The 25,513-nt window shown below is 38.2% G+C and overlaps 1 protein-coding gene across 2 annotated transcripts; it reads right to left on the reverse strand.

Moving 5' to 3' along the window:
* Window positions 1-457: 457 nt before the first annotated feature.
* KCNG3 (potassium voltage-gated channel modifier subfamily G member 3) lies at window positions 458-25,513 on the reverse strand. 2 transcript variants are annotated; one of them, XM_088147482.1, is made up of 2 exons: window positions 24,677-25,513; window positions 458-7,382 (listed from the first exon to the last, which is right to left on the reverse strand). In XM_088147482.1, exons 1-2 carry the CDS (start codon window positions 25,378-25,380, stop codon window positions 6,737-6,739), a joined length of 1,350 nt encoding a protein of 449 aa, XP_088003608.1. In that variant the 5' UTR covers window positions 25,381-25,513; the 3' UTR covers window positions 458-6,736. The 2 variants fall into 2 exon arrangements, with proteins under 2 accessions (XP_088003608.1, XP_025030682.2); XM_025174914.2 differs by having other exon boundaries at window positions 24,644-25,513.

The raw sequence follows: 25,513 nt of genomic DNA on the forward strand, positions 1-25,513 counted from the left end.
TTTTTTTATGTTAAAGAACTGGCAGGTGGCCTCTACAATTCATTATATATGAACAAGCGTTGCTCTGAATAGCCATCATAAAGGATTCTTAATTTCCTTTTCAAAATAATGTACTGTGATATTAAAATGAAACCTACACAATCATTTTTACACTTTGCTTTAAAACCCATAGCAATTAAAACTATAGGTTGTGCAGCAATACAAAAACATACTTACTGCTTTTACAAGTCCATTGTATAAACAGCATAACCTGTTTCCACAAAGGAATTTTTGATTAAGACTAGAATAAATATGTTTAAAGAATAAGTTTTATAGTTTTAATTGCTATTTCAGTTGATGTCTCACTGAAAGTAATAAGGCTTACACTGCAAAGACATGATAAAGTCTGAGTATTATTCATTTAAATAGATACCTTTTGCAGAGAAAAAAAGACATCCTGTGTTTTAAATGTCTTTATTTAAAAAAATCAGTCACAATATCAAAATACATTTTAAATTTCTTGGGTGGATTCAGTATTTTAAGATTAATTTACTCCGCTGACCCCTTTATGTAAACAAGAATATCTTAGACATGCTTACTTTGGAGAATGTTTCATTACATGCAATAACAATTTATTCCCAGATAAGTGTGTATAAGTGTTTATTTCAAATCTAGATTTTCAAATCTTATCTTTCATCACAGTATTGTATGATGCTCTTCATGTTCCTGCTTTATCTGTATTTCATTTCTTCTGTGATGAAATTTGCTTTGGGGGCATGTAGGCTTACTTGATCCAGTTTTCTAAATGTTCTATGATTGAGCAAAACAACTGAATTTCCCAATTCATTGTTTTCTTTTGATTTTCCATAGATAAAAATGTGATTACCAGTTTGTACAGACATCTTCTCCTGACATTACTATATGAAGCATAATGCTGGGCTGAGGTGATCAATAACCACAGTCAAACTATAACTGAAGTAACAGCAGCTCAGTAATAAATTTTAAACAGAAGCTAATTAAATAAATAATGGCTTCTAGCCGATAAAGATGTATACAAAAGAATAGATATTCTGAAATCACAGATATTTAACAACTCTTTGTTTTTTCTTAGGTGTGAACATCAAATTGAAATATATGGCAGATATACAAAACATAATTTTCATGCTGGTAACAGATCAGAATGAATGTGGCCTGATCTTGTGTAGCTGATGAGTATATAAGCAAAGCGAAGGAGTAGTTTCAGTTATGAATGAAAGGGTTAAGATGTATGTCAGAAAGTATCAATCAATGTCACCTAGGTTTCTATTGGGTGTGTATGAAAGCAGAATTCCATAGGCTGGTGACACTTGCCTTTGGAGAATGGTGATAATGGAAGGACCAGAGATGAGCTTTGGGAAAAATTATGCCACATCCTGAATTAATGTAATCTGGGGGGAGGGAACTATTCTGCTAGCTAACATGAATGGATGGGTGGCAAAGTTCTGTTCAAAAATTACAGAAAAATTATTGGCTTCTTTGGAGACTCAGGAATGGGTAAGAATGGTGATAAGCAAGAGTCTGCTTAGAAAAAGGTTTAGTTATTTCAAATACTAGAATAATCCATCCTATATAATCATTATCAGAAAAATATAGGCTATTCCCCACGACCATGAAATAAAGGGAGCAGAGGTTAGGAGGAAGTGCTTTTCTCTCATGTTACCATGTTGTAGGACAGCCTACCTCTGAAATAAGACTTGCCCCAATGAAAGCAAGTTAAAGTAAAACCCTTCCAGAGGTTTTTTAAAATTAGAAATAGTATGAGTTGCTATTATTACATCCTGCCTTTATTTTGTACAACTCAAGGTGGTGTACATAATGTTCCTGCCTACTGTTTTCCTCACCACCATCACCCTTGGCCTAAGACAGAAGGACTGGCCTAAAGTCACCCAGCTGGCTTTCATGCCTAAAGAAGGACTAGAACTCACAGGCTCCTGGTTTTTACTCCAGCACCTTATCCATTAAAGCAAACTGGCTTTATTATTAAATAATGCTATCAGAAAATATGTTGTTTTGTTTTGGGGGCTTTATTATTCTATTTTTGAATGCTGTTACTGTATTTATGTTTGTAATGGATGTTTTATCTTTGCATGCTGCTGAGAGTCATAATGATTATAGTATAAAAATATATACTTGGTTTAAGCATGTCTATTCATGCATACATATGGAACAGGATTGAATCAAAAAGGATTATTGAAATAACTATTTATGATTTAATGATTCATGATGAGATAATTGGTAATGGACACAGTGGAGATGGGAGCTTCTTACAGATTATTGGGCAGAATAACAGACATGAAAGAAAGGATGCAAAAAAAAAACCTGGCATGAAAATGCAATACTTGCAAGAAGAGAAATGATGAGTTCCATAAAAATATTATAGATTACTTTCTTAACAAAATGAATGGAAACTGGACATAAGGCAAGAGGATGTAAAAGCTGCTTGGAACTGAATGAAAAGAATTATGTCGCAGAGTGACACAGAAATATGTGGACTTAGGAAGTATGAAAAGGAATGCTTGGTGAAATGATGAAGTGGAAGAGGCTGTGACTGAGGAAATATGCACATAAGAGGATGAGAGAAAGGTATTGAGTAATAGAGAAAAGAGCTGCAAAGACTGTAATCAAGGAGAGCAAAGAATAATTAAGAAAAATGAAAAGAAAATGCAGAGTAATTCTGATGAGGAATTCAGTTAGGATGAAACTGAAGTGAGGGAATCCTGGAAGAAGAATTGTAGAGAAGTATATGTTGAAAGGTAGGATTTTAAAAAAACTCAATGCTCAAGAAAAATTTATTAAAAAGAACTAATAAATGATGTGAAAATGTGATAAAACTGCAAGTGCTGATGGCATAACTGGAGAAAGATTAAAATATGGATGTCGTTTCCTTATGGAATGGCTGTGTGACTTGTTTAACATATGAGTGAAAACTGCACCTATGGAAGAAGGACATTATTGTTCTCCAAAACAGAGGAAAGGTAGCAAATTAATGAACAGCATAAAGCTATGTTGAGCTGGTTTGGTCATAAGAATGAATTGCAAAACAAATATATGAAGAAAGAGGGAATGGGTCAAATGGAAAGGTAAGACTAAAAAGTCATGGTTGGGTAGAGTTGATGAGAAATTCAAAAATGAGAGATGAGAAGGAGAAGAATAAAGGACAATGCATGAAGTGATGTATGGACATATAGTAGCAAGGATGATTTGCAGGGGTAGAAAGATATGGGGAGGAGTATTGAATGGTGCTGGTGTAGACTAAAATTAGCAATATTGCCTTTTCTTTTTCTTACCTCATTGGTTAATTTCTTTGGCTTATTATTTCTTACTCCTTTTCTGCACTTTGCATAACGTTGCTTACCCTAAAAGGGAATGATGTGATGAGTATGTATATTCATTTTTTACAGCACAGGTCTCTATGGCAGCTTTTCTAACTCATATAAAAAGTACCACTAAATGTGTTAGTGTAAGAACACATTGTTACACATAGTGTAAGAACACAAAGTGTAAGAACAAGATTTTTTTTAATCCAGTTCTACATTTAATACAGAACACATACTATATTTTACACAGTACAACTTACATTGAGCTAGCAGCTCCTTTTGCATATCAGTGAAACTGAGTTTTATTTTTATTTGTTCAGTCAATACATTATTTGGAAGGATATTTGTTCAGATATATTTCTCTTAATAAGGATCACTACTGGACTTGAAGATAACAAATCCCATTTGAATGCAACATAATTGATATAAATTTCATGATAATCCAAAGTATGTTTATTATATTAAAAAAGGGAAAGGTTTTAGTGACCATGATTCCCCCCCCCCAAAAAAAAACTCAGGGGAAATGTAGCCAGTTTTTGCCAAAGGATTAAAATGATAATTTGGGGTATTTTCTCTAGACACTGAATGAGCATAGCTGTTACTTTGTAAAACTATTCTTCCATTGCCTTTTTTCCACACAAAATTTAATTTGGAGAATTATTCCATATATCAGATATAAATTTGTTTGATTTCCCTATGTATATTTACTGTCACAGTTATATTTATCTTTCCTCCAAGGCACTCAGGTCTGGGTATATGGCATTATCCATTTTATTCACACAACAGGATTGATAAAGGGATGTATTTCTTTGTATAACAGGTAGTTAAACTATGAAATTCATTGCTATCAACTACAGTAATGGCCATAAATTTTTACGTTTTTAAGGGGGCTGGATAAATCCACGGCTGAGTAGCTAAATATTATCTCCTAAATCCCAGGTAGCAAAACCTCCGAAAACCAGCTGCTGGGAAACAACAGCCAATGAAGGTTATTGCCTGAAGCTACCCAGCTGATCATTCTGTGAGACAGAACAGGAGACTAGGTGGGCACTTGGCCTGATCCAGCTGCGCTCTTCTAATGTTCTTAACAATCTCTGATTCAGGCTGTGAGACAAAAGCCTGCACAGGGCTATCTAATCATTTCATGGAGCAGCAAGGATCTGAACTCATCAATAACCATCATTCTGGATACTGTATTGTGATTTTAATAAATTTGAAATGGGGGAATGCAAGGTATTTTTTTTAAAAAAGTCTTCATAGTAATGAAGCTTAGTTTGCAATATAACTCATATTTAGCTCACATAGCAAACCCTCCCTGAAAACATCCAGCAAATTGTCAACAATTCAAAGTTATGTTTCATGGCAGCTTTCTTCAATAATTCATCTTTGGTTCCACTGCATCACTTTGACTTATTGCCATGTAAAAATTACTAGGATTGGAATTTTAGACATTTTTGAAAAAGGTGAAAAAAAATTGGGCCCACAGAAAAATGTGTCAGAAACACACACACACGCACAACAGAAATGACAGTTGTCATCTCATTTGTAAATCTCTAATCTGGAAACTTTACCGACCTCAAATGTTTTAATACAGATTTACTTGACTTTAACAAAGGTCAGATTATTCCCTGAGGTGACAGTAGCACCATAAAGGATCAGATTAAATGTAGTAGTGGTCTGACTGCCATGTTCTTCATTCTTCAAATCATTAAAGGATTCAGAGTAACTTTTAACTAATGTTTTTATATGCAAATAAATGATAGAGTTTACTTTTAGTAAGTCTTTAGTTGGATAAGCTTCTGAGAAAAACTCTATAGTGGTATTTTAAAATTATTGATGTCAGGGCATATTAAGGAGGGACTCTTATTTTACATACGATTAATGGGGAAAAATGTAAATACTTTTTCAAGAGAGTCAAATGCAACATACAAATCATTGCTCGTGTTTCATATATCATTTCCTTTATCTAATTATGTCTCTGAACTTTGTTTTTCTGACATTGTTGATGTACTAAAGGAATGTGCAAGACTTGTGAATGGAAAGGATGGCAAAAATAAGCATGCATGGCACTAGCAATGGTACGATATATTCAAATCTCCAGTTTGTGGCCATTAAGTGCTTCAAAATATCATGCCATTTTTTCTGTAGGCAGGTTTTAAACATAGCTTTGGTTTTCTCCTCAACAGCAGATTCTGGGAAGGGGGACAATGATTTTTCCCAAACACATTTGTACTATTGCTGTAAATTGCAATTCATAAACAAAAAGCTACAATCCAGAGAGCTTCAGTGGGTCTGCTCTGAAGATTGTCCTTGATTACTACTATTACTATTACTGCTATTACTATTCAATTTGTATCCCACCATTCTGATTACTTTTCTCCTCTTGGAAGAGCAGCCTCTTCTCCCCATACTGAATCACAGTACCCAACTTTCATGAGTAGCTTTCATGTAACTTTAAAAATAATCACAACTCTCCCCATAACTCTTGGTGCACAATACTGGTCACTTGGTTGCTTATATTGTAACCAAGATGCATAATGTGTCAGATCCAGAATGAATCACATTTAGAAAAAATTCACTGAAATGAATTGGACAAAATAGGGATAACTAACAAATCTCACTGATTTTGATGAGTTTGTTCTACATAAATTTGGATCTGACCAGTGTTTTCCTGAAAAATAAATGTGTGTGTTTGTGTGAATACGTGTGTATGTATGTATGAAGGGAGCAATTTAAGGCTTCCAAGACATTTGGCCCCCCAAGACTACTTTTTGCACCCATGGAGCCATCTCTGACTACAGTTACTGAAAATTGGTGGCATAGTTTCCTGCATTTTGACATGAGAAATACCTCCAGAATGCCCTAAAATAGACTTACCATGGTTTATAAAATAAAAGCAACCCTCCCATTCTGACCAAAAGTCCAAGGGGAAAAAAAGGAAGAACTTCTTGGCTCTGCCCCTTTGCACCTCCAATACCCTGGCCCTTGACTATTCACAGACTGTTAAGCATGGGTCCTGGTGATTAAAAGGTTGGCCACTTCTTATTGATAGATGTTATTTGAAATGCATTTCAAAATCAAGAGTATTTTAAAAACACACATATATGTGCTTAGCTCTAAATAGTGCATACCATTTACGACTTCTCAAGATTTGGAGAAATGAGTTGGAGACATTCACACCTGCTGAGACTATGGAAATGAAGCTGTTTTCTCCCTTATGAATCTCAGCTCTTCCGGGGTGAAGAGCAAGTGAACATCCCTCAATGAGAGAAGTATTCCTCTTAAGTCATAGGGTACTGGCTTCTTAATTCCTCAGACACCAAGATGGAAAGTAGTGAAGAAGGACTTATTAATTTCTTCAATATATTAAGTGATGCTATGAAATGCAATTGTGCTATTTGTTAATTTAAAAATTCAGCAGAGAGACTCCTGCTATATCTAGCGGATCGGAACTTGAGCTCATGATAACACTGCACAAAGCTGTGGTAGATGAACGTAATAGGCAGGGCTAGCAAAACAATCCCACTGACTACACAAATCCCTCCAAGAATCCTTCCAGGTACTGTGATGGGACAGACATCTCCATAACCAACCGTGGTCATGGAGATGATAACCCACCAACAAGCAGCAGGAATGCTTGCATAGCCTTCATTGGGTTTCCCTATTTTCAGTCCATGTTCAAGGAGTTGGGCAAGGGCACTGAAAATTGCCATCGCAACACAAACGAAGACAAGCAGCATCACCATCTCCCTGTAGCATCGCTTCAAAGTCAGGCCAAGTGTCTGGAGGCCGATGAAGTGGCGGGCCAATTTAATCACCCAAAAAATCCGCATCATTCTCAGAACCCGTAAGGTGACTCCAGCCCTCTGAAGCTGAGAATTCTCCCCTGTAAATATTGTCATCAGTACAGAAATATAATATGGAGTGATAGCCAGCAAGTCAATGATGTTCAGTGGTCTCTTAACAAACTCACACTTGTCTTTGGAGACAATGAACCTCACAATGCACTCTGCCGTGAACCAGCCGATGCAAATTGCTTCAATTATCCTGCCAAAAAGAACATAAGCAAAACCATTCAATTTCTTTGAAACTCTTCATTGGGAATACTTTTCATTTGCTAGAGGCTTCTTTAACAGACACTTTTACACTGACATGGACTCAGACTTTTAGTAGACAAACATGCCAAATATAAAGTCAAACTCGACTCAATACAGATTTCTGCTTTTTGTTTTTCCTCCCAAAAATGAGTATTGTGTTAAAGTCTTCTACACACATGTCCTATCTGGTTATGTTTTCCTAAAGCTTTCTTTTTATATTCTGATATCTGGGGGAAAGGATTATTATGGTTGGTCTCACAGTCAGCCAGATGTTTAGATTGGATCATCATCATCATCATCATCATCATCAAAAACTAGAAACCTAAGACTTTGGTCAGGTTAAATGTTTTATATCTTTTCATACACTTAGACTTTGGGAGGAGGGGGTTGTGTACATGTGTGAACAGAGTCACCCTCTGGGAATATTGGCGGCATATAAATTTAATAATAAATAAAAGTAAATAAAATAAAAAATGTGTGGAAGGACTAATTCAGCGTTCCTACATTTGAATCAAACTGTGCTGCAGTTTTATTTCTCTGTGAATTCCTCTTCAAAATACTAGTGCCAGGCCATTTAAAATGCTTTTCTGGATGAATGATTACTAACCAGCAGTGAAACAGCCCAAGTATTACTCCAAGGTGATTGAAATCACTGGATAGAATGGAACAGCTCTCTGTGTTACTACATCCTTAAAAGAGCAGCAAATAGTTTCTGTGAAATGTTAGAAAAGTTCTTCAAATAGAAGCCTTAAAACACTGTTTATTCTGATTCAAGCTGAATATCATGCTCAGACATGCCTAATACCTTTTGAATAGAACACAGTCTTAATCATTGCAGCCATGCCAGTCATCAAAACGAAGGCCAAAGGATGATGCTTCCACAGCTTTCATAAACTAGGTAACCTCCATATGTGTTGGGCTTCAGTATGCCATTCGCTGAGCTAGTATAGTACGGTAGGGCTACCAGATCTGGGTTGTAATGTTCCAGATGTCCAGTAAAGAAGAGCTGAGTTTTCTGTATCATTTTGTTGCCATCTAGTGGGCATTCAGATTTTTGTAGACCAGACCTGGTAGCCCTATTTAGGGAGATTAAAGTCCAACTCATTTAAAGGTACCTGGTTTGTTGGGAAAGGAAGCTGTACAATGATCGCCCAACTTCTTCCCACCTCTAAAATCATGCTAAACTATAGCCATGCTGTATCTTTAAAACAGCAAAGTTTAAAACAAAGTAGAGACTCCAGTCTAGCAGCTCTACCATTCCAAAAGTTGCAATGTGTGAGGGAGGGGAACTTGTATTGCAATTCTGAGAATATTCATGGAGATGATATGAATGTGGGACAATTTGGACATACAGTACCGTGCAAATGTTTTAGGCAGGTGTGAAAAAATGCTGCAAAGTAAGAATGCTTTCAAAAATATATATTGTAATTGTTTATGTTTATCAATTTACAAAATGCAAAGTGAGCAAACAGAAGAAAAATCTAAATCAAATCAATATTTGGTGTGACTACCCTTTGGCTTCAAACCAGCATCAATTCTTACACTTGTACACTTTGTACACTTGCACAAAGTCAGGGATCTTGTAAGATTAGAGTCAGGTGTATGATTAACCAATTATACCAAGCAGGTGCTAATGATCATCAATTTCATATGTAGGTTGAAACACAGTCATTAACTGAAATAGAAACAGCTGTGTAGGAGACTTAAAGCTGGGTGAGGAACAACGAAACTCTGCTACTAAGGTGAGGTTGTGGAAGAGAGTTTCATGTCATAGGTCATACACCATGGCAATACTGAGCACAGCAACAAGACACAAGGTAGTTCTACTGCATCAGCAAGGTCTCTCCCAGACAAAACTTTCAAAGCAGACTGGGATTTCAAGATGTGCTGTTCAAACTCTTTTGAAGAAGCACAAAGAAACTGGCAATGTCGAGGACTGTAGGTGCAGTGGTCAACCAAGGAAACTTTATCCAGATGAAATGCTTACTTCCCTTTGACACTGGAAGATGTCCAGCAGTGCCATCAGCACAGAACTGGCAGAAACCAGTGGGACTCAGGTACACCCATCTACTGTCTGGAGAAGTCTGGCCAGAAGTGGTCTTCATGAAAGAACTGCGGCCAAAAAGCCATACCTCTGACATGGAAACAAGGCTAAGCAACTCAACTATGCATGAAAACATAGGACCTGGGCTGCAGAAAAATGGCAGCAGGTGCACTGGACTGATGAGTCAAAATTTGAAAGATTTGGCTGTAGCAGGAGGCAGTTTGTTCGCCTAAGGGGTGGAGAGTGCTACAATAATGAATGTCTGCAGGCAACAGTGAAACACGGTGGAGGTTCTTTGCAAGTTTGGGGCTGCATTTCTACAAATGGAGTTGGAGATTTGGTCAGGATCAATGGTGTCCTCAATGCTGAGAAATATCATGCCATACTACGAGGGAGGCGTGTGATTGGCCCCAAATTTATTTTGTGGCAGGACGACCCAAACATACAGCCAATGTCATTAAGAACTATCTTCAGTGTAAAGAAGAACAAGGAGTCCTGGAAGTGATGGTTAGGCCCCCACAGAGCCCTGATCTCAACATCATCAAGTCTGTCTGGGATTACATGAAGAGACAGAAGGATCTGAGGCAGCCTACATCCACAGGACATCTGTGGTTAGTTCTCCAAGATGTTTGGAACAACCTACCTGCCAAGTTCCTTCAAAAACTGTGCACAAGTGTACCTAGAAGAACTGATGCTGTTTTGAAGGCAAAGGGTGGTCACACCAAATATTGATTTGATTTGGGTTTTATTTCTGTTTGCTCACTTTGCATTTTGTAAATTGATAAACATAAACAATTACAATATATCTTTTTTTAAAGCATTCTTACTTTACAGTATTTTTTCACACCTGCCTAAAACTTTTGCACAGTACTGTATATATATATTATATATATATTATATATACTGCCAAAGTGATTACCCCACCATCAGGGGAAGAGTAAGGCTGCAACAACAGCTCTACCATACCATTTTCCTGAATTAATTCCAAAATGGCAAAAATTACATTTTGAAATTCACTTGGTTTTCATTTCTGCATTTCACTAACGTCTACCAGCTGGATATTGAAAAGAGATCCCCTCTCTGCCCACTGCTTCACTTGTTTTGCAGCTAGAAGAGTCTGAAAATCCAGGCCCAGTCTATGGAAATCAAAATGGGATGTCAAAATAAGCAAAATCCTATGGCAAGATGAGTACAACTTGCAACCTGTAGAAATCATCCAAGCCAATGCTACTCTCCAAAGGTAGAACTCCATCTCAGCATTTGTGCTTCCCACAATGGAGATATATAAAGGCAGTTAATCATAGAGGGCTCCCACAGTTGTACTTTTGAGTCAGGCTATTTTATATCCCCCTCCAGTGTTTATGGTGCTTCAATGCTTACATACAATTTTCATCAAGAAAGGAAACTTTCTTCCGAAATACTTACCTGTGAATTGAATGAAAAGAAAAGAAGCTGTTGCTGAGAACCACAACAACAACAAAAAAAAAAAAAAATGGGAGGGAGGTGCACATGACTGGAGATATCACTGCTGAAAAGCATGGATGCCTTTGAAGATTTGTTTGAAGATGTTTTCCTGATCAATGTTAATCCTTTTTCTAAAGCCTAAACAAGATTTCTCTTTTCTTTCCTTCTGTGTGAAGCTACTCCTTCCCTTCCCTTCATCCCCACCTATTTTATTCTTTGTTGTTTCTCTGGAAGGGGAAAGGAATGTTTGTGCACTTCTGTGTGTGAGCAATTTGTGCGTGCCAAGACAGAATGGTTGGTATATGCAGATAGATAATAAATTTTATAAACTGAGTATCTTATTTTACACAGTCATTATGAATTCAATTAATCTTTTTGTTTTGTCCTACTTTTGCTATTTTTTCAAGCAAGACTTCTGATAGTTATACACACAAGCTATATGCATACATATAGTATGTGGCACTTACTGTACACATATGTACTGGGGAAGGGGAAATTTCCAGGACTAGATTCAGATAGAATTAGTACCTCTACTGGACCATGTGAGAAAACTGAACATTGCACAGGGCTTTCGCCTACATCTGTAGCTTTTCTGCCTGTTCTGACTTTTGTGGGCGAGAGGGGGAGTGTCTTAACTTTAAGGTTGTCTTTCTTTCAAGTAAATATGGTACAATATTTTTGTATTGAGATATGTGGCATTTTACTTAATTAATTTACAAGGAGAGGCTGTTTTCACTATTTCTTTCAATCCATTAGAATGATTACCATTGCATATTAGAATGACAGAGGCACTGAGGGGCTCAGCCAATTGCTCTTTACATACTATTTCAAGTAATGACATGAGTTACATTTAGTTCACTGCCTACCAAGAAAATTTATGTATTCACCTAAGTTTGGAGACATCCAAATAACAACTAGATTATGTATTTTCAAAAAAGGGAGGATTAGTTCCACTCATCTAACATAACCTGAACACTGCAGGATTATCCCAATAAATCCTTAAACTGCAGAATTCCTAGTATACGCTAAATTATTCAAATATGCATATTTTCCTCCATTTCATCAGAGTAGTCTTCTCTGTCTCCTTTCTCTCTTCTCTCTTCCATTCTGCTTTCTGAAACACTTTTTCCTGATGAAGAGTTGCAGAGTTTGTCAAAATCTTAATAGGCATAACAATAGTGACATTTTATTTCAGAGTGGTACATATTAACATTGCTTTATTTTTACTTTAAAATGAATTCTATAATCTAGGTTTACCCTGGTTTGTAGTTTCCAATTTAGTTGCACACACAATTCTGTTAAGGAACAAAAAAGGTAAAGAAATGTACAGTAGTGTATTCTGCAATAAGCTGTATGTTTACTTAGTAGCAATGCAAAGGATTCCAGTATACTCCCCCCACCCTGTAATGCTGAATTACAATTTTAAAAAATTAATTTAGTTCCAATATAAGGGCACCTGATTCCAAATGAGCCTGGGCAAACAGTATGAAAAACAATTAGTCAAATAAATAACGGCTTACCTGGAAGGAATGACCTACTTCAAGGAGCCTCCTCCACTCACCCTAGCCCAAGGTCTGGGGAAGAACCAGATCTTCAGGGTTCATCAGAAGGAGAGCAGGCCCTTTGAATCTCCCAGAATTCCCCATGTGTCTAGGAACTAAACTCATTCAAAAATGTAGTTCAGCATTACTTGTGGGGGCACAGAGGGAGATGACATGAAAAATAAAAACATCTGATAAAGCTTGATATTCCAATACATATGGCCATTTTATCTGTTGTGTATACAACTTTCTTGATTTAGAATATTTATTACACTTCTAAAAGAATGATTTCAACACAATTCTTTCTATGACAATTCTAAGCTTAGGTCTCTTGCAACTCCCTCAATACCAGGAAATTACTCTAAACCAATCTTTTTGTTTAATTTCTTTCTTTCTTTCTGCTCTTACTGATAAGACTTAAAGAAAATAGCCTACAGGTTTAAACTGCTTCAGTATTCTTTAAAAATCACTATTAAGGCTAGTTAGTTCTACTCAAAGTAATTATATTCTGAGCTGTCAAAGCAGCTTTCAGTTGCAAATTGCACATTTTCCTTTCCAAAGTTTTATAAAATTCTTCTGCAAATTTGTTGAGAACTAAAAATAGAAGCATCAAAGGAATGGCCTTATCATCCACTAAATGTCTGAATAAAACAGAATATACAAGACAAGAAACATGAAGGGGGGGAAAAACAGAAGACAAGACAGCCTGTGATTAAACTTGACAACATCAGTTTGTGGATGAGAATGCTTTTATGCTTGCATCTTATTGTACCTTTCGAAACCAACCACATATTCCCACTCCTACCCTTATGAAATCCCAATAAAATCAGCAGTTAACTTTTTTCCAATTGTTTCAGAGTAAATGTGAATTTGGCGTAGAATAACATTTGTTATTTGTTCAGAAGGAAGATTTACTAGCACTTACCTCCAAGTATACTTAGGGTTCAGTAGCTCATAAAATCTAGCACAATGCCATTTGTATTTATTTTGCTTGTTTTACCTTTTCCTCTTCTTCATCCTCCCTGCCTGTGCCAACATACTCCTTCAGAATTGTTCTTCCTGTGCCCACCCTTGGATAAATATCTCTTATGGTAGGTCAAGCCATTGGACCAGTTTGGTTAACACTGGTCACTCTGGTTAAAATCCTTTTTGAAAATATTAGCAGTTTGTTTAGGTCTATTATTTGAAATCCATATGACGGCTATAATTATGCCACATACTTCAATCCTATATGATGCAAGTATGTGCTATTAGGGAACTTAGGTAACATTTATTGCCCTTCCAATGTTTAAAAGCCAGCAATTTTTTTAGCATGAGAGGGAGGGAGGGAGGGAGGGAAAGAAAAAGAGTTTGAGTTCTCAATATCATGCTGATCCACAGTTTCCTTAATCATGATCTCCCAAATAAGCTTCAATTGTCTGGGTTCATGTAATATGTTAAACTATATATATATATGATTTACAAATCCCAAATGTTGGGTTCACCCAACATGCTAATCCCAAACAGCTCAGCCAGCATAGCAATGCATCTCTTTCCTATCTTTTAGATCTGCCTCCAAAATAGTTCAATGTACAATCTAGAAAATGACACTAGCAAAGGGGGAAAAAAGGGTGACGTGCCCATAATAGTTAAGGGCCCCTAAGTAGTCATGCCAGGAGACAACTCAGCATCAGGTCAAGTTATCAACTAGTTCCTCCTTTTACTCTAGCCCCAATTCAAGAGACCTTCTGCAACTAGGTTTGATGCACTGGAGATCCTATCCTGTCTCCCTTTCTGCAAAAACCAATTAACCTTTCTTGTTGCTTTGTTTAGCTTTTTTTCCTATCCGTTTTACATCCCTATTCTGTCAGTTTCTAAGCCAGTTGGTAATAAAGCCTTTAGAGATTGACAACCCTCTACTTACCAATTCCTAATCTGAAGACATACCATTCAATAAAGACATTCAATACAGTTATTATATAAGCACTTATAATAACTCATACTCTTAAGCCACAGCTGTAACTGGTTCACTGAAAGTAAGTCCCATTAAATTCAGTGAGATTTCTCCCAGGGAAAATACATATACATATGCAGCTTTTAGCATGTGCTAAAAACAGTAAAGGGTTAGCTTTTCTTTTTAAAGCAGCTGTATTAGACAACAATTTCCAATCTCCAGCAAGCCTATCTATGATAACTATGCTGCTAGGAGTGATGGGAACTATACTCCAACTCTACTGGAGGCTCTAAGTTGAGGCTTAATCATATAACTGAAAATGTAAAAGACATGGATTTGAATGTGATATAAATATGTGTTAATTTTTTGTGATTGCATTCCATAGAAATATTTTATCTTTCTGATTTATAAATACTGTATCTAGTAAAATAGGAATCACTTTGTAGAAGACTATTCATATTTCTGTGCTTAAAAATATGTTGATAATTTTCCTTCTACTTGTGTATTTAAAGAAATTTAAAATGATGTTTAAGTGCTTATAGGCTAAGACTTTGCCAACTTTCTTTTAGCTTAGGACATAGTTTTCATTCAAGTATGAGTATTCTGACACAGTACTAGCATTCTTTAGAATATCAATCAGTTAACAAAAGGGGGGGTTAAATCCTCCCTAGCTAATGATAGCTAACATTTGCAGAAGCAGATATTGGGGCTTAATTCTGCTTAAGAATCCAGTCATGTTGGGCTCAGCAGTTAATTGCTTTGCTAACCACAAACATGAGACTCACAACCCTTGCATACAGTGTTAAGGGTTGGGTGACAGTCCTGTTTCTGAGGCTAATAAGTTACTAATATTCTTCCCTAAATCTCCAAAAGCATCCACATGACAGATTTACTGTCATTACAGGATTAGCATGCTTGTGTCCTAGGTGGCTTCATAGTGTCAGGTAGTGTTGCATGTTGCCTGTTACACTGAAGTGCTGAAAAAGCTTCACAGGACAGATTTTCCATAGTGTACAATTCAACAGGTCATGCTTAAGATTGATTTACTGTGGAACTCACAGGCCAGAAATGTTCAGGATCCTTTATTAGGTCTCTGCCATGTGGGAACAAGTGGAAAATAAGAGTGGAGTTTAAATTTTCAAAAGCTAAAGAAGTTCAGGCTCAGTTCTTCTATTTCACAGAATGAAGCAAAATGGAAAACCTGCTATGTATTATCTTCCATGTGTTCATCCTCATAGTAACAACCATCCTGCTTTCCAAACAACATGATTACATTACACGCATGTGTGTATATATACAGTGGGGCAAAAAAGTATTTAGTCAGCCACCAATTGTGCAAGTTCTCCCACTTAAAAAGATCAGAGAGGCCTGTAATTTTCATCATAGGTATACCTCAACTATGAGAGACAAAATGAGAAAAAAAAAATCCAGAAAATCACATTGTCTGATTTTTAAAGAATTTATTTGCAAATCATGGTGGAAAATAAGTATTTGGTCACCTACAAACAAGCAAGATGTCTGGCTCTCACAGACCTGTAACTACTTCTTTAAGAGGCTCCTCTGTCCTCCACTCATTACCTGTAGTAATGGCACCTGTTTGACCTTGTTATCAGTATAAAAGACACCTGTCCACAACCTCAAACAGTCACACTCCAAACTCCACTATGGCCAAGACCAAAGAGCTGTTGAAGGACACCAGAAACAAAATTGTAGACCTGCACCAGGCTGGGAAGACTGAATCTGCAATAGGCAAGCAGCTTGGTGTGAAGGAATCAACTGTGGGAGCAATAATTAGAAAATGGAAGACATACAAGACCACTGATAATCTCCCTTGATCTGGGGCTCCATGCAAGATCTCACCCCGTGGGGTCAAAATGATCACAAGAATGGTGAGCAAAAATCCCAGAACCACACGGGGGGACCTAGTGAATGACCTGCAGAGAACTGGGACCAAAGTAACAAAGGCTACCATCAGTAACACACTATGCCGCCAGGGACTCAAATCCTGCAGTGCCAGACGTGTCCCCCTGCTTAAGCCAGTACATGTCTGGGCCTGTCTGAAGTTTGCTAGAGAGCATTTGGATGATCCAGAAGAGGACTGGGAGAATGTCATATGGTCAGATGAAACCAAAGTAGAACGTTTTGGTCTAAACTCAACTCGTTGTGTTTGGAGGAGAGAGAATGCTGAGTTGCATCCAAAGAACACCATACCTACTGTGAAGCATGGGGGTGGAAACATCATGCTTTGGGGCTGTTTTTCTGCAAAGGGACCAGGACGACTGATCTGTGTAAAGGAAAGAATGAATGGGGCCATGTATCGTGAGATTTTGAGTGAACACCTCCTTCCATCAGCAAGGGCATTGAAGATGAAACGTGGCTGGGTCTTTCAGCATGACAATGATCTCAAACACACCGCCTGGGCAATGAAGGAGTGGCTTCGTAAGAAGCATTTCAAGGTCCTGGAGTGGCCTAGCCAGTCTCCAGATCTCAACCCCATGGAAAACCTTTGGAGGGAGTTGAAAGTCCGTGTTGCCCAGCGACAGCCCCAAAACATCACTGCTCTAGAGGAGATCTGCATGGAGGAATGGGCCAAAATACCAGCAACAGTGTGTGAAAACCTTGTGAAGACTTACAGAAAACGTTTGACCTCTGTCATTGCCAACAAAGGATATATAACAAAGTATTGCGATGAACTTTTGATATTGACCAAATACTTATTTTCCACCATGATTTGAAAATAAATTCTTTAAAAATCAGACAATGTGATTTTCTGGATTTTTTCCCCCATTTTGTCTCTCATAGTTGAGGTATACCTATGATGAAAATTACAGGCCTCTCTCATCTTTTTAAGTGGGAGAACTTGCACAATTGGTGGCTGACTAAATACCTTTTAGCCCCACTGTATATAATATATACTGGTTTAATGTATTATGGCTAGACTTTTCAGTTCTCCCTTTCACCTCAATTGAATTTGTACCAATATAGGAGTGAAAAAAAATCTTCTCTTCCTAATTCATCCTTATCAAGGTGCTTCTAGCATTCTTAAAAAAACAGCAGCCCTGCTCCTGGCACTGTCCCAGAACATTTGAAGAAAAAGGAATGGGTATTAAGCAACTAAGTTTGTGACTTCTCACACGAAGACGATCCAAATAACAGGCTAAGTGGTTGTTCTGTTCTCCTGGCCCTATACTTTGCTGCTATGCCCCTTTCTTCCCTTTCTCTTCTCTTCTCATTCATCTCACTGCTGATTTAAGCCTTCCGTGTAGCTTCAGTGGGAACAGAGAGAATGAAGTATGTACGATTGTTGCCTTGGGGACTGCACTTTGTTTTCAGTGCAGCACTGAGGCAGGTGCCCTGCTTGTCTCCTTCATTGTTTTAAGGCTCATCCTCTCTTGCTCTCTATGTCGCAGGGATATATGGACACACAATGCTTCCAGCTGTCTAAGAACTGTGGTAAATCGCTTAGTTGGAAAGAACACCAGGTGGCTGTGGATTGCAAACAGCCAGGTCAAGCTTATCTGCCTCTGAAAGAACCAGCGGCCATTAAGACAGAAGAAAAACAGAGCTTTTCTCTAAGTCTGACATGGCCATGGCCACTCATGATTTGCTCTCCCTGTCTTTGAAGATTCCCATCGTTCCAAGCAGTGATGTTTGGATGATTACTCAGATGGCTTGGTTTTTGTCAGGAGGCCACTGCCACCTGCTTCATCAAGTAAGAGAGCAATTAAATGCGAAGGATAAATGTATTATTGATTTCTATGGGAACTAGATACTTAACAGCAAAAATGGGAAAAGCTATTTTGCAAATGATGATGATGAACTGTTGCAAGGAAAATCTAAACAAATTGTTTTCAATATGCAATGCCAGCAATTGGGCTCTTTATATTCCCTGCTGGAATACTGTGAGTTGCGCATGCATTATGTTTTCTTCCTTAATTGTGATGATTTATTTATTTATGGTTGAGAGCAAAAGAGGACAACCACTCATGGAAAGCAAACCTGATATTTTTAGAGACCACAAAGTAATCTCATACGTTAATCTGCAATATATTATTTGGCAGTAATTTCCACTTCACTCACTGGAATTTTTTTATAATCCAAACATGCAGAATTAGGGCATAAGACAACAGTTCTAAACTAAAACACAACTAATCTGTACTCCACAATCTGTTCTGGAAAACAACCCCGCAAATAAAAGAATTGACATATGATGTCATCAAACAAAGCTTGTTTCTTTCTCACTCATTGCTATCTTTCATTCTCAGAAATCTGCATACCAATCTGGATTGTTGGATCTGGAATAGTCCTATTTAAAGCGAATAAAACTGCATCAATAAAAACATCACATACTGCAAATAACTGACACCCCTGACATTTCTAAATAAATTCAAAGTCTTTTGAAAACATCTGCTTGCATATTAAGATTGCTAATATCTATACAACTAAACTATGATAGCTCTGTTTATGTGGCCTATTAACTTCTATTTGACCTCTTTAAAAAAGAAAAAAAAAAAAAAAGCAAAACAAGCCACATTTGTGTCCCAGTGTTACAGTGTGAGAAATGAAACTCTTCAAAGAATTTAGTAAAAAGCAAAAGATTCACAAAAATGGAAGGCGCCTGCCTGCAAGTTCACAAATTATTAAATTTTAAAGGACTGGGAAAATAGTCTTAGGAAAAACATTTGTCTTCTAAACAAGAGAAACAAATAATTTGGTCTCAAAATGCCAAAGGTGCCCACCAACCACCAAAGGTTGAAAATCATTTGTCTAGGCGCCTAATTTGTCAGGAGTGATGCACAAAGACTAACCAACATGGGCCTTGTTACTTAGAATAAGTATTCACACAGCTGCCATTGAGTGGTTATCTGGAATTTTGTAGCCCAGGTACAGGGAGCCTACATAGTAGCCAAAAATAAAAATGTGGGTGCATTGTTACCATTTTTCCAATAACAAACTACTGCAATTTTAGGTTGTTATATCATTCATATATATCATATCATATCATATCATATATCACGCTAAGACAAAAACAAATGAATGGACTAGTGCACGGATGGCCAGCCTGCAACTATAAGATGTCCTCTTGTCTCTGTGTTGCAAGTCCTGGAGTTACGGAAGATCATTCTGCCAAAATTCAGCAGCAAACTGCCAAATTAAGATGGCAATTTTTTTACTTAAACAAAAAAAGAGGTTTGCAAAATGCATATATTAAATCTTCAGTAATTTAAAGTGCCTCTTTTATTTTATTTTTTTAGACAAAAGCCAAATTGAAGAAATGTGCTGAAATTTCCAACTCTCCTTTGCTGTTGTCATATGTTACTGCCACATCCCCTGCAGTACTTAGTGGTTAAAAAACAGTTAAGAAAAATAAATGGTGGACATTAGCCCCCAAATTGTTATTCACTCTTGGCTTAACATTATATATGAACCAGGCATTTAAGTACTCACAAAACTGGACGTTCTTGCAATGACAGTGCTATGAAATAAGGTATGTACAGAACAATGAACAACTTTGATATAGTAAGAAAGATTTACATAGGCAGCTGATTTTAGTTCTACTACAGGGATCATCCAGTGCCTTTTGAAACTGCAAATCCTCATCTGGGACCAGAGTCATCCAAAAACATGCATGTATGTGTACAGCTAAACTTTAATCAGCAGTATTCTGCATAGGAAAAATTATTCTGCTGAAATGCCCCCTTAATTTTCTCACTAATAGGCCTCTTCGGAATTGGTTGAAGCAAGCTGACAATGCAGAACTGTTCTGTGTCAGTGCTGAGTCAGATTATTAATCAGTGTAACTGAGTTGTGGATAGACTCTGAACACTTCGCCGATGAATTCTGCAAATCTGTATGATTAAAGTGAACAAATGAATGTGATGTTAGCAATTTTGTGAGATCAATCTTGTTGCTCAGAAAATAAAAACTGTGCATGAAGGAAAAATGCAAAAACAACAAAAAATCAAAAGATTGCTAGAACTTTTCTTGTTCCTTCAGAATAGTAAATATATTCTTAATGTGATGGCAAAGAACAGAAGAATGCTGGCCTTGAAAATCTTCAATTTGAATTTGAGCCAACTCTTTCATGACAAGACTTCAGGAAGTCTTATTTAGCTAACAGCGACTTCATGTGTTCAGTAAAACAAACCTATTTCACCATTACTTATGGCATCTTGAGTAGCTGTATGGCCATCTACCACAGGTAACACACTACTGAATCCCCTCCAGTCACCCTTCATGGCAGGAGTTAGATGACTTTTGAGGTCTGTTTCAATTCTAGGAATCTATAAGGTGTATCTTTTTTTCATTGCATGCATTCAGTGAAACATGTATTATGTAGAGCTCACTACCATGTATTTCTGTGAATTACTTTCCATTAGCATAGGGGGTATGGACCCCACCCTTACTGGCAGATTTTAACAGAAACCTAAAGATCTATTGTTACAGCAAGCGTTCTTTTTAATCTTTACACTTTTTATGACTTTATATGATGGCTGTTTTGCATGTGTGTGTGTGTGTATTTAGTAGCATTTACTGCTTTATTATTTTATTTATGCTGTTTTAATTGATGTTGTTTGTTGTACTTTACTGTTGCACTGTAAACTGGTGTAGGGTCTGGCCACCTGAGGGATCGCTTATCTATCTGTTTTTGCCTGCCCAGTACATTCTGGCAGAGTGCATACCCTCCAGGTCTCTTCTATTAAATGCTGTCATCTTATGGACCAAGGAAGAGTACCTTCTTTGTTACAGTCCCCACCCTCTGGAACAGTATCCCCCCCAGACATATGGACAGCACCCTCTCTCCTAGGGAAAAGCACTGAAGACCTGGCTTTGGTCTCAGGCCTGCAGTTGATGTGTTTGTGGGGACCCTCATTTGGTTGGATTTGTTATGGTTTTATTGTTTTAGTCCAGGCTGGCTGTGGGGCTGTGCTTTTAACTGCTTTTGTTTTTGTTTTATTTGTCAGCTCTTCTTCTTCTTCTTCTTCTTCTTCTTCTTCTTCTTCTTCTTCTTCTTCTTCTTCTTCTTCTTCATCATCATCATCATCATCATCATCATCATCATCATCTGCCATTGGCAGCCTTGCCAGGAGTGTGTGGATATAAATTTTAAAGTGAATAAATAGCCCTACATTATTTATACACATGTAAGATATGTATACATAAGATATGCTGATAGAAGAGATATCACTATATGCTACATTACTTGTCACTGAAGTAATCTTCTGGGGGGTTAAGGCTGCTTTCATCACATCACTAAAGCAACCCTATCGGATGATTGGCCCATGACCCATGTTCCTTAAAACCAAAGCATATACATAGGAACGGCTTGAAGCAGACATGTTACATAGATCATTAGACTCAATAGTAGAAACTACTATTTTAAAAATCTACCTTTGCAGGTATATAGCCTAAAAGATCATTTCATCTTTCCCAGATTTAAGGGTCAATTTATCCTATTTCTGTACATGACCATAACATTTTGTGATACTTGGCTTGTATTTAAGCAAAACATGAATCTATTGTCTAAACCTAAACATATCAGCTGCACTGTTTAAAATGCCTGTTTCATTTCTATGGGATTAAAAAAATCTTACTGTATTCAGATCTTGAGATATATAAGGAAGCAAAATAAAGCACAGTGTATCTGTATGCATAATCAGGATGTGACTGATGACATTAATAAGGTTGCCCACATTAAGGTTATAAAGTGCTCCTTAACTTGAAGCATACCTTATTTTGTAGCATTTCTGATTGCAGAATCTATTTGGTAATCCTACTTCCGGAAATATAACTCATTGAGCTAAGACTCAATTAGTACAATCTTCAAGTTCCATTAAAGAGCAAGTCATGAGTATATGCAGGGGTAAAGTACTGTACAATCTGATCATTGCAATCAGACTGCAGAAATAGGACAGTTTTCACATGACTCCACCACCACTTAAAATCAAATGTCCCTTTCTCCATTTCAGGCAAAACTGGTTGGCAAATCTTTTGGTAACCCTTTTAGAAAGCTTCCTCTGAAACACATAGCTTTCTAATTAGAGTTTATACGTAGGTGTGGGAAGATTATTTAAAATGTAAGATGATTACTTTATAATAACTTTTCCATGGATCTTCAGCTGCAGGGGGGTAGGAGAAAATGGCAATAAGCCACAGAATGTCCAGTACTTCAGAGGCAGCAAGTGCTACTGTATAATAATATAATAGCCATTCTTACCACTCCTTTTGGGTACTATAAAATTTTGAAAGCAAAACTTGGATGACTGTAACCGTGGTGGAAAACGGAAAAAATAAGAATTATGGGAACAAGAGTACTTTAAGGCTATGGTTTTACAAAACCAATGGCACAGATTATTTTCTAAAGAGTGGAGTTTTCAGGAATAATGGGCATTTGAAGCAATGAAATCTGGCATATTTTCCTCTCTTACTTGGGACACAAAGATAATTAAGATAATACTATTACTGGCCCAGCTTCTGTGAGTGGAAGTAATCAAGCTTTCAAAGATCTACATTAGACAAATGGAAGAATACCATTATGTGCATATTCTTAACAGCACCAAAAAATAATCCAAGAAAAGATATCCATTTACTTGATTCTTATTCCATGGGATAAGCCCATCAAAAGCTGCCTGAAATCTAAATAACAATTTGTTTAATGCATGATCAAGATGCATTACAAGATCAATAATCTTTTTTTGAAAAAGTTGATGATCTGTAGGGCAATTTGTTTTGAGATGAAGGGATTTGCCTAGACCTTTTTCCCAACCTGGCACCCTCCTGATGTGCTGCGATTACAATTTCAGATATCTGTCCAGCAAAGCCAGTGGTCAATCTATTTAGGCATTCTGGGTTTTGCAATTCTATCACACCTGGAGTAAATCTGTTCAGGGAAGGGTACTCTAGGGATGGTATATAACAACTGTGGTTTAGCAATCAGCAGACCTGAGAGAAGGCAAGACAGATTTCAGTGCTGGAATGTTGCTTGCCTCTAAGATGCCAGATGATGTTGGTTCCAGACCTGATTAAGAACTTAAATCTCAAGCCTATCTTTTTCAAACTTCTTTTAAACTTCCATTAAAATAATAGCAACTTTTATAAGGGAGCCTTGGAGATATGTTCTGGGCAAGATGAACAGAATGTAAATTGAGTTCTACTGGTTGATCCCTGGCTGATCTGCAATTTACCAGCTGGAATCTTTTTCATCTAAATTAAGCTGCAGAAATTAACAAGGCTTGGGGTAACCACGAGGGGATTTATGTGAAAGGAATTGAGAGTTCAGTTTGGTTACCAAAAATAAATTCCTAGGCTCAGAATGTGCTGAAAGACACCCTGTTCTTTAACTCATGTGTATGCCTTTGCACCTGGCTCTGGTGGGTGGGTGGATCTTGGGGCTTTTAGTAAAAAATAAAGTAGATTCTAAAAGGCTGCTCTCCATAGTTCTAGATGGCTTGTAAGCCACTGACTGGGAACTGAATATGAGGCACACCTAACATCGCATTTCTTCCTACAGCTGCATCTGACAGAGAATGACTGAGAGTAATGGGCAAGTTATCTTTCAGGAGAAGTTTATCTGCCTTTATATGATTTTCACAAGATAAACATTGATTGACTGAAAGTTCCTCAGAACAGCATTTGGAAGCCTCTGTATAAGACAACCCTAATAGACTTTTCTCTGGGGAAGGAGAGAATGCATTCAATGAAAGGGACAACACATTTGTTCATGCTACCAAAAGGCTATTTGTTCCAAAGCAGCCACTACAGTCCAGAAAACTTGGCTGACTGATTGATTTCAGCATTATTATATCAGCTTCATTGGAGCTCAAGGAAATTTTACACTAAATCCTGCAGCTTTTAAATATTCAAACTGGCAACCCAAGTGAAGACAGTTCAAGACTCACACAGTGAAATTTTGTTTCTAGTAGTCTGAAGTAAACCCAATGAATTTAATCTTATTACAAATTTAATAATAAATAAAAAATAAAAATAAATTCCCAGAAAGCTGAACCCATCTATAAGTTGTGTAGGTAACACAGAGACACCTAGAAGTTATTGGCCTGGTTTTAAGAGTCATTTGGTTTTTAAAACCAAGCCTACCCCTTGCCAAATGGGATGTGTAATGAGTTGGGGTCTCCAGTGTGGCAAACTGATGCTGGCAGAGGAATACACAGAGACCAGATGGGACATAGGTGACACCGTTGATGGGGGAAATATTAATCACTTCATCCTACCCTGAAGGCTCCCTGATTGAGTCTGCTGTGTACCTGCTCTGCTCCTCCAGGCTTCGGTTCTCAGCTGTTCGCCACTCCGGCATGGTGCTGGCGCACAGCACCACCATGGAGACGATGACAAACAGGATGGAGACAGTGGCCAGGATCTGAGCGGCCACTGACGAGGTGGGCTCCTCGAAAGTTCTCCTCATCCTTTCCAGCCATTTCTTCTCCCCGGCGCCAGATGGGGCCGCTGCACCACCGCTACCCGGGGCCGCTTCTCCGCCCCGGCCCTCAGGCGGCGGCGGCGGCGGGTGGTCGCTGCTTTTGCTGCTGCCGCTGCCGCCTCCAGAGGGCTCCGCCCGGAGGTCTTCTGCGGAGTAGAAGGTATAGGTGTCGGACATGCGATCGTCCAGCCGGCGCTGGCAGCAGTAGTCCAGGTGGGATCCCTCCAGGCCCCAGTAGATCATCTCGTTGTAGAAGGAGAGTTCACACATGTGGGGCACGAAGCGCAGGTGGCCGTAGCGCACGTAGAGCAAGATAAAGCCGAAGGCTTCGGAGTGCCGGTCGAAGAAGTACTCGTTCCGCTCGCGGTCGTAGTCGTCACACACCTCCAGCACGTCCTGCTCTGACAGGCAGCCGTGCAGGCGGCTCACCCGCCGGAGGGGAAAGTCCTTCAGCACCTCCCGAGCGAAAGAGTAGCGGGTACCCCCCACGTTCAACACCACCACCGGCGGGCCACCCCGGCCAAAGGTCATGGCTTGGGGGGACGGAAGCAGAAGGGGGGGGCGCGCGGGAAACGGCGGCTCCGGCTGCCTTCTGCCCCCGGGGAACGGGGCCAGGAAGGGTGGGGTCCGGCTGCCCCGCCCGGCTTCTCCTCGGGCAGGCAGA

The sequence above is a fragment of the Python bivittatus genome, unplaced genomic scaffold (assembly GCF_059951505.1).
Source record: "Python bivittatus isolate LINGU-HERP-01145 unplaced genomic scaffold, Pbiv_v1 ctg000020_np1212, whole genome shotgun sequence".
NCBI classification, from domain to species: domain Eukaryota; kingdom Metazoa; phylum Chordata; class Lepidosauria; order Squamata; family Pythonidae; genus Python; species Python bivittatus.